Source organism: Anser cygnoides, chromosome 2 (genome assembly GCF_040182565.1).
Source record: "Anser cygnoides isolate HZ-2024a breed goose chromosome 2, Taihu_goose_T2T_genome, whole genome shotgun sequence".
Lineage (NCBI taxonomy): Eukaryota > Metazoa > Chordata > Aves > Anseriformes > Anatidae > Anser > Anser cygnoides.
Genome location: NC_089874.1, coordinates 47,270,556 through 47,280,341, shown reverse-complemented (window position 1 = coordinate 47,280,341; position 9,786 = coordinate 47,270,556). Strand labels below are relative to the sequence as shown.

At 44.1% G+C, this 9,786-nt stretch overlaps 1 protein-coding gene across 5 annotated transcripts in view; it reads right to left on the bottom strand.

Annotated features, from left to right (window-relative positions):
* Positions 1–758: 758 nt before the first annotated feature.
* The window catches only part of KIAA1143 (KIAA1143 ortholog), a 28,545-nt gene continuing 19,517 nt past the window's right edge, over positions 759–9,786 (bottom strand). For 2 of the 5 annotated variants that reach the window (XR_010829255.1, XM_048075831.2), the window contains one exon: positions 759–8,227. Coding sequence is in view for 4 of the 5 variants with exons in the window: in XM_048075831.2 (XP_047931788.1) it covers positions 8,144–8,227 (84 nt within the window). In the remaining variant the exon portion in view is untranslated. The remainder of the gene's footprint in view (positions 8,228–9,786) is intronic. The other 3 variants (XM_066992012.1, XM_066992013.1, XM_048075832.2) reach the window with 3 other exon arrangements.

Here is a 9,786-nt window from a genome sequence, read left to right as displayed (position 1 = left end):
AATAGGTATTAATCTCAAGTAAATTACTGACTAGTCTTAATTAAGCAATAAGATGGAACAGCCCATATAGTCGGGCTGATTAATGGCACACCTTGGACATGCACCAAGGCACAGGGCGAAGCGAAGTGCTTCCAGTCCACCCGTGGCCTGAAATTACTCAGCAGAACAGCAACTTCAAACCCACCCTTGGGGTATGGGCGCAGTCAAGGGCTTGGCTCTTGCTCCAGCTATGACCACACAACTTCCAACTGCGTGTTGAAAAGAAAAGAGGGCAGAAATGGAGTACCTCAGCTTCTTCCAAAACAGCAGGCCATGTGATTGCATCAATGTTTGCATCTCTCTTACGCGTCCAAATAAAATATTCCAGCAAGAGCGGCAGAAGCACAGGAGAAGGTATATAAGGTAGGAAACTCACCAAGTGGAGAGGTGCCTTTGCAAATCCCTGGAATACATCATGTAAGCTGAAAACATTTCTGCATATTTCAGGGGCATCATTCCGGTTTTGTTTATGGCGCCGTAAGTTAGGAGGGACTCCATGGAGGTCAACAGAACTAAAAGAGTGTGAAATTGATGCAAGGCAGAGAAGAGGGGGGAAAAAAGTTCCGCATTTCTCTCTCCTTGTATGCTAGCATTGGAGTCTGCTTCCTGGTTTATGAAAGCATGCTGCAGCCCTTTATATTTCCCGCTAGAGAAGAAGACTATTAGCATACAGCTGCACCTCTTAGGAGAGCGAAACAGAAAGAGCTGGAGGTTTGGTGGAGAGTTTTTCTGTGTATTTTTTTTTTTTTTCTGCAACAGGCAATATAAAACGCACAGAAGAGGGAGACACTACAAAGCAGGTTCTCAGCTACAGTAATTCAGTGCAGCTCCATTGTAGTCAGTGGAGCTATACTGATTTACACTGGCGGCTTCATTTACATCAGTCTCCCCCCGCCCCTCTCTCCCCCTGGGTCTGGAGATGTTGAAAGCGAGTGCTGAAGAGAAAATGACATATAAGGCCAAAGAAATTCAAGTGGCAGAGAACTTTGCAGAATGGAAATGCATCAGCATTCAACAGCACAAAGGCTACAGGCCAGGGAGGGAAGAGGGAGACAGAGGACGTTCCCAGGGAACTGAGGTTTCCAGTGGAAAAGGCATTGCAGCTGGACAGTCTGGAACTGCTAGCACCACTCCTGAGCCTCTTCTGAGAAGGGGAGAACGTAGCTTTAAGGAGTAAATGAGGGATTTGATCTACCATGGTCTGCTTCTGACAGCAAAAAGCCCTGGCTGAGGTGAAGTGGGCGGGCAGAAGTCACCTCTGCTGAAGCCAACAAGCAGCCCAAGTCAGAGCACCCAGAAAGCATCTGTACATGTCAGGATGCCATGCTAATTTTTCTCCAAACCTTTTTTTTTAAACCCAAATCGCAGAATAACGGATTGCATATTAGAACTCTTTTTTTTTTTTCTTTTACTATTCACTCAGCACTCCACCACTCACTCTCCACACATGCACACACACATACACGCATGCACCATTTGAGCTGCTGGCAGCCCAGCTATACCCATCCCAGCGAAGCCCTCTGGGGCAAATGTAAGCAATACCAGCCAAAAGTGCTTTGGGTAGCGCACCTTTTAGTCTGGTTCACTGAGGTAAATGAACTCTGCCAGGGGAAAAAAAAAAATGTTTGTTTTTATGCATGATGCTGGTATAACTGCAGCTGCCATAAAAATATAGCTGGAAATGTCACAGCAGAATCACACCCTGACTGACAATGAAATACCAGCCAATGTTTCTAGCATAAATCTTGCATAAAGAAAGTGCCAAGGTTTAATTTCTAGGGCAGAGGGAAGTGGGCAGACCCAGCAGGCAAGAATTTAAAAGAAAAGAAAGAAGAAAGGCATCTTAGGAGAAAATAATTCCATTATTAAATAGATATTCATTCATGTACATCAACTGGCCGTGCTGTGTCCCATTAGCAGTCAGTTGCAGTACAGCAAGAATTTTTATGTCTGTTTAAGGTCTCTGGATAAAGCTGCCAATTGTTGAATGGAAAAAGCTCCAATGAAAATATTTAGTTTTGGCGGAGACAAGGCCACCTACGAGGCTTTCCATTTCCCTTTCTTCTTCTCCTTCTCTCTCTCCCAACCCCCTTGCAGTCATTAATTTACTAGCAGCAGCTGTGATTGTCTGAGATATGCAGAGAAGCATAAGAAGACCATCTTTTACCTCATGCCAATGCTGTTAGTTCAGGAATATTACGGGATTATTTTTTAAGATGTTCCTCCTGTTGTATGCAAGGCTGGAATCGAAAAAAAAGGAACTTAAGAGGATTTTCATGCAGTATGTTTGTTACTCATTTTGTTGCTGCCACAGCATGTGGGATTTGTGTGCATTTAAGATATCAACTTAACTATGTTCCCTTCACTTCATTACTCGTGTTTGCCAGCTGATGGGATGCCAAGGTGAAGTAAGTGAATAAAAGTAGATTTAAAGTAAATACCATTTAGAATATGGGGGCAAGCAACGTAATATAGTGCGGTGGCTAGAGAAGGGGAAGAGGAGGGAGGAAAAGTATCATGTGCCATTTTAATAGGCGGTGGCTATCCAAACAACTAATGAGTAGAGGAGCCAGCTGTCCTGACGAAAATCATCTCAAATGTTGCCAGAGACTTCTGTTGTCATCAGTCCCTTCTTCCAAAGGACGGCCGCACTCAGGTTTTCTTTGGCTGTACCTTCTATTGTGCTAAACAGGGGTTCCAAACATTAGTTCTCCTTAGGAAGATAACCATAAATAAACAACTGCATTGTGCCATTGATTGTTTTGTCTCATTTGCACTGTTTCATTACAGGATAGGCCTTATAAGCACATCCCCAACAGACTTGTCTCAGACTGTACTACAGCCATGTAAATGTGCACTAGAGATTTTGCTTTTTGTCTTCTCTTCTCAGATTTTTATTTATAGGTGCAAGAAGGTAAAGACTCAAAACTAAGTACTAGAGGTACAAGCACCAGCTATGCATTCTGTTCCCTACCTCCTCTTTTTGGAGAGGCCTATTGAGCTAGATTGTGAGTTATTCACACAGCAGAGCTCTGCCCAAGGGCAAGCATGTGGCATAACCTTCACTGCTTTCTAGCCAGAAAGGTAAAATCTATACTCACACACCTATCTAAAATTTAATTTCATTTCTTTCAGTCAGTAGCAAATGTTTTAGAGAAAGGTATGAGACACCCCATTGTTGAAAATCATGAAATAACTTGGATCTTGAACAACTGACTTCTATCAGGAACTGTCACTATCTGCACCCAAGGCTCTTCAAGGTTAGGGTCACTTATTTTCATTCTTTTAAACAGCGAAACAATATTTTGTCTATGGGAACATACTACTGCAGGGAATTCAGAATTTTTCTCTCTATATTACCTTTCTCTCCTCCATCCCAATTTTGGAAATGAGAATATTTTTATTAACAGTGGCAAATTGGAAAAGATGCGGCCCAGTGAAGGGGAAAAGTCATTGTTATTCCTTGCTATTCCTAGTGAAAATAATTTTCTAGCAGCTTCAGAACCTATGGACATACCAAGACAATCTCCACCGGAAAGGAAAGGCATGAGGGCTTCGGGGATCTGATAAACATCATGTGAAGCATGAAGAGCCCACAGCTGAATTACCATGGAGAAGCCTGATTTCACGACAGCTCTCACAGCCTTCTCCAAGCCTTTAGCCTCAAAGAGCACTGGGAAACCCAGAATTTGGTGTCCCCCAACATTTTACACCTGGGGAGGACAGCACAGAGGATCAGAGCGGTGAGGAGACGGATGCAGATCTCCAGGTGACCACCGCCATCAGCCTGTGGAGCAGCACATGTCACCCGATAGTCACAGCTGCCGCCGTGCCAGCGTGCCCTCAGCACGCGAACTGTACCTGCGTTTCTGCTGGCAAGGGGCAAACGGGGGCAGCACGGTCTTCGGCATATATTAGGAATCAAACCACATAACCAGGATGGCTGGAGTGTTTGTGCGTTGGTTGCTAGCAAATGTTAGCACCCTGGCAGTAGCATGGGCACAGCTGCTGTCGCCCACGCTGCTTGGGGCAGTGCAGGACGTGATGCAATCACACCTTTGCTCTGCTCTGAGCCTTCTGGTCACTGCTCCTCAGTCACAGCCTGGAGGCACTGGGATGTTCGGAGAACTGACTGCACATGGCTTGAGACAGGTCATCCCGCTCCTGTGCCTCTATTTCTCAAGGCATTAGGGTTTTATAGCCCTAGCTATTATTCCTACATTATCACTAAATCTTTTTGTTCTCCTGTTTACAGTACAGCTTACAAGGATGCTGTGGGCTGCTCTCACGTAGTTTTACTTTTTTAACCTCTGCTGTTTACAAAACCCCACTTAAAAGGCTGAAAATAAAATTTCTCTATTGATTTTTTCCTCTTTTTCCATTTGGCAAACATTGATTTTTTTTTCCTTGTGTTTTTAATGGAGCTTGAAATTAACATGAATCTGTTTGTTCAGATCCCTGTCTGAATTAGCGCAGTTTTAGTAATAAAGTTAGGTAGCTGTTACCTTGGAAACAGAGCTCTGTTTTAGCAAACATTTTAGCAAACATTAGGGCCTACACAAACAGAAGTAGTAAAATCAAATTCCTCTGTAAGGGATTGGGGGATGTTCGTATCAGTTGGTACCTTCAGCCCAGAACATGCTGCCTCCCTGTCTGATGGCAATCGCATAAAAAGTGCGTTAACTCAGGGGCTTTGGCCATTTCACAATGTTTCAGTTTTCACAATGGCTTTCTTTTCCCCCTTTTCATCTAGTAGTGCCATGTTGTCAGTCAGCATTAAGGATTCCCAGCTCTTCGCTATCCCTTAATTGCCACGCTAATCTGAACTACTTGGTTTAGCTGTGTGATCCTCTAAAGGTGCAGAGCTACCTGTGATTCCCCAGCAGTATAACAGCCAAGGTACCGGGTATAATTGTCATGGCAAGATGGCCACAGGGAGCTGACAATTAGTTGCAGGGATATACTGTGCTGCTGCAAACACACAGGTTTGAACAGCAGCCCACATACGCAGAAATATTAGGCCTTACCTTCTGCAGAGCAGCAGGAGAGAGCCTCGAGACAAAAATACTGAAATGCATGTGACAGTTCAGAGAGTGGTAGTGCACACACACGGTAGAATATATCCCACAGCCGAATCTGGAAAGTGATTGTCCATATGCAACAATTTCACTGGACAGAACAAAAGGTGAAACAGACTGAGTCAGCTGCGTTAAGCTCAATTACCTGAAAATTGCTGTTTATGGGGGTTAGATAAGGTTCATTTTTCTCAATTTCTTTAGTTTCCAGTAACATCCAACTGGTGCACGAGGATGGGACTGTTCCCTCCTCTCCCCTCCCCCAAAAGAGGAAGAGTTTTACAATGACCAAAAAGACTGCAAAACTGCAGAAGGGTTTCAACACCTTCCTGAGAGGTATGATTCATCTACACTTGACTTTCTTTGACCATGAGGCTAAAGGTATCTTAACCATGCTTGCTCAGATTCCAATTAAAAACAAATTAAAATTAAATGTTGAAGGAGAGATGACAAGTTGTTCTGCTGAGGCTTGTTGTTTTCGTGGCTGTTTCTGGCTTCCAGTATCACCTTCAAAAACTTGTAGCATTGCAAAACACTAACTGGATGGTTACTTATTTAGGTACGTTCATCCTTTGTGGACGGGCAGCAGGACAATGAAGAACAAATGATAATGGTTGCTGTAGCCTCAGCATTAATGCACACAGCATAATAGATGACTAGCCACTGCATTTGAAGAGCAGTTCATGAAGCAAAGTAGAAATGATGGGTGTGCAGGATATAATTACAGCAGTAATGTAATAACATTCCATGTTAGATTATTAGGGGTCTATTCTGCCCTTGACATGCCTACATAACTCCCATTAATGTTAATTGAGGTTACGCACGTGAATCAGCAGCTGAGCAAATCACTAAATTAATTACATGTAAAGTACCTGTTTCATTTTTTTAAATATACTGATAAATTTGTCCAGTGCAATTGCCTATAGTCCAGGAAAGAGCTACCACAGGGTGGAGGAGAAGCAGTGTGGAAAAGGCTGTGTGATTTAAATAAAAAATAAAACATCAAGCAAAATTAAGTTTTGACAAATAGGTAAAGATAGTGGGGATATTAATTCCTGGACAGCGTTCCCTGCACATTCTTCAGAAACCCTGAGGCTTTGTTTGAATAAGCTGAGGGAGACTCCTGCTCCTCTGTAGCACCTCCTGCAGAGGAGGTTATCTGGAGCTCTTATAAACAAAGGTGTTAAATACTGGCTCTGCAGGCAAAGGCAACACCTATTGTGAGTGCAGCCATAGGAGCAGCGTCAGGCTTGGATAAGGCATACAACTACTATTTTTTTCTGCTTGGCAATCACAACTCCCACTTTCTGTCCAAGCATGCTTTGATCAAGCAGATGTGATGACAAGGATCAGCGCGATGGCAAAGTCTTTGCATGTGGTGGGAGAAGTTTGGGCTTGAAATTCAAAGCCTGTGTTTCACTGTAGGGTCTTATCCTGCAGAAGCTTATCCTGGAGTTTGAAGGATGGACTTTGGTTGATCTACACGAAAATGAACGAAATTTCTCTCAGTCTTTCTGTCTTTGATTTTTGGTTTAAGTACCAGGAGCTCTTGAGTTTTCAGTACTCCAGAGCAGTTAAAAGTGGATGCAAAGAAAGTTAAAGTGCTTCCTGGATGAAAGAGGGGGGCAGTAAGCAGCCTCTGTCACCTGCACCTCTATTACTGCCTCCTTGTGATACTATAATTAGAGCAAAGCTGGGTTGTCAGCCTTTTCCACATCAGGAACCCCCTGGAATTCCCTTCTCAGTGAGTCAGGATCTGGAAGGGATTCCCCCACCCGTTCAGCAATCTGAGAAGGTCCGGATGGCCATAAAACCCTGACACCTGTTTGTGATCCCCCACTGGGAGGGGGGACAACTGCCCCATATTGAGACTTCCTGAAATAGAGCAATGTCCATGATACGACCAACAGAGTCTCCCTCATTATAGATTAAAAAAGATGCCTGAGCTTTCGAACCTTTATTTTGCATGGAGTAAACAGCCTCTCTGGTTTCATCTGGACCTCTCTTGAAAGAGCAGCTCTTGGAGTGGCTTTAGTTACAGTGAGCTCCACTGCCCCCACAGATAGCTTGCAGCCTGTCTCCCACGTGTGCCTGGTGGCACTGGAGCATGTTGGACGTGCTTAGCCATGCAAAGAGCCCTGGCTTCAAAGAGTTACGTTTACAGGCTCACTGCCTGCCTGAGAGGCAAACAGGAACTTAAGTGTCACCTCTAGACAGTGTGGACACAGCTGCTGAAGAAAAGTGAAGCTAACCCTCACCAGCTGCACTGCAGATAGGGTTGCCAATTTAATTATTAGTAACATTAATTTCTGTAATTCTTAATAGATATTTATTACTATTTGTTTATTTGTAATAAGGTAAGGACTATGAAGTCCCTTGTCATCATTGGGGGTATAAACAGGACCAACTGGAGGCATAAGCAAAGCGTGCAATCAGCTATGCTGGCAGAGAAGGGAGAAAGGTAAAATTGCAGCTTTAAGTGGGAAAGATGCTCTGGATCTCTTTGCAGTGGCTGTGGCTTTATCCCTTGTCTGCAACAGTGCAGTGGCAACAGCACAGCTATTCCCACAGGCCCTATCCTTCTTCAGGAACAGCAAATAGTGATGGCTTTGCTGCCTTGGTGTCTGGTTTACCTCTGTCTCACTCTCTCATGGATGCAGACAGACAGGCTATGCAGAAGTGATGCTTCCAGTGGCAAGGAAATGAAGGCAGGACAGAATAAAGGTGTCTGGAGACAGATTGTGTTCTTCCCCTCTCCCTGCTCTCTGGCGTGTGGCTCAATGTCATCTTGGTGGAACCAGCAATGGTGGAGAGGTGGAGGCAGCAGGTTCAGAAGGAAAGGAACCCCACAAACAGGACTGCAGCAGCCAACTGTGTGACTGGGCAACCTGTGCTCAGAGCCTCAAAATGTGCAAGAGAGATTGTGTTTACAACAGTTGCTCTGCTGCAGCAAAGGAACAAGCATAGATTCAGAGCTGCTGCTCTGAACCCCAGATGAACCTTTACCTGAACCCTTACCTTCCTGGCACTTACACTGTGAACCATGCTGAGAACTTGGAAGCCGTCATGGGGAAAGGACTGGCCTCTGCTTCACAAAGATAAAAAGCTACAACCTAAAGAAGATGAGAATACAAAGAACAGATGTTTAGACGCCAAATAAGAATTTTGATGCTTAACATCAGACTTTCGTGTTTAATAATATCGACCTATGTATTTGCTTGAGAAACCAAATAGCTTGTTTTAGAACCAAATCCCTTAGTTTTATCCAGTTAAGTCTAAAAATGACTCTGAAAGGCATTCAAGATTATGGAATTGGTAGTCTACGAAGCAAAGGTGCATCCTGTGGACCCAGGATTTGTTTTTCACCTATGTGTACATTGCTAAGAGTTTATCTCAAAACCTCAGTTGCTGCCCACTTCTGTTAGAAAATTAATATTACAAACCAAAGAGAAAACAGCATGTGAAAATAATCACCTTCAGGTTTCATAACGCTTTTTGAAAGGACTAATATTTCACTGTCCTTGTTTCTGAAAGGAGGGGACTGGCACTCAGAGGAGCTGTGAGTAGCCAGGCAGCTATCAAATGGCAGACCCATTTAAATGAGCCCCTGTCCCATATCATATTGTGCAAGTTCCATCACCTGATGTGTGCATGGATCCTATTCCCATAATAGGTCAGATTCAGAGATATCAGAAAACCTAACTCAGCTCCAGCATGACTTTTATGTTTCCAACACATAGTGCCTTTCTAAGACTTTGCCCATGTATACGAGCTCTGTGTAAGTATACTAGGTCTGATGATTAAATATCCCTGTAAACATTCAGTAGCTGGAAATCTTACTTTGTAATTCCACAAACATCCATTAATTTGACCTGAACTCTTCTCCATTTCATGACATATTAGAAATCACATCTTATCAGGGCCTCTCCTTTTGCATTACAAGTTGTACTTCATCCTAAATGTTCAATTTCAGTTTGCTTTGTTTAATAAAGTTCTGGGCACACCTGTGCTGGGAGAGAAGTTGTAAATAGCATGTAGAAATGGCAGGTCAAGTGCTGCAAACTGAGCCAGCCAGATCAAAGAGAATTTAAAAGATTCAGACGTTCATGATGTTCGAGTTTAGACAGCAGCAAACAGAATTGGGTTATGCCTCCTTCACACCGGGGCTGGGCAGGGAGGCTGCCACTGAAGTCAGGGGAGACTTTTCACATGACTGAGTTGCCACCTCTGTGTATAATGATTGTAAGATACAGCCAGTAATGAGTAGTCTACGTTGGAAAAGGGAATTTTTCCAACATAGGTGGCAGCCAGCGGCCGGAGCAGTATGCGCAGCCCAGTGTGCCATGCCAGCCTGCCTCCTCCTCCTCCTCCTCTTCCTCCTCCTCGTCCCCATCCTCACCCCATGGCCAGTCCTGACACCCTCAGTGGGCACCCCAGGGAAATTGGAGGGGGACGGGGGGACCCCGAGGGGCTGCGAACGACGGCAGCTGAAGAAATGGCGCGTTCACAGGCCGCCACCATTGCTTTATCGCACTCCTCGCTGTACTTTGTTCCTCGCTCATCATTAAATATAACCCCGAGCAACAGGTGGTACTGTAGATATGTAGGGAGAGGGAGGACGTGGGGGGAAGAAATGAAATTTAAAAAAAAAAAAAAAAAAAAAAAAGCCCTG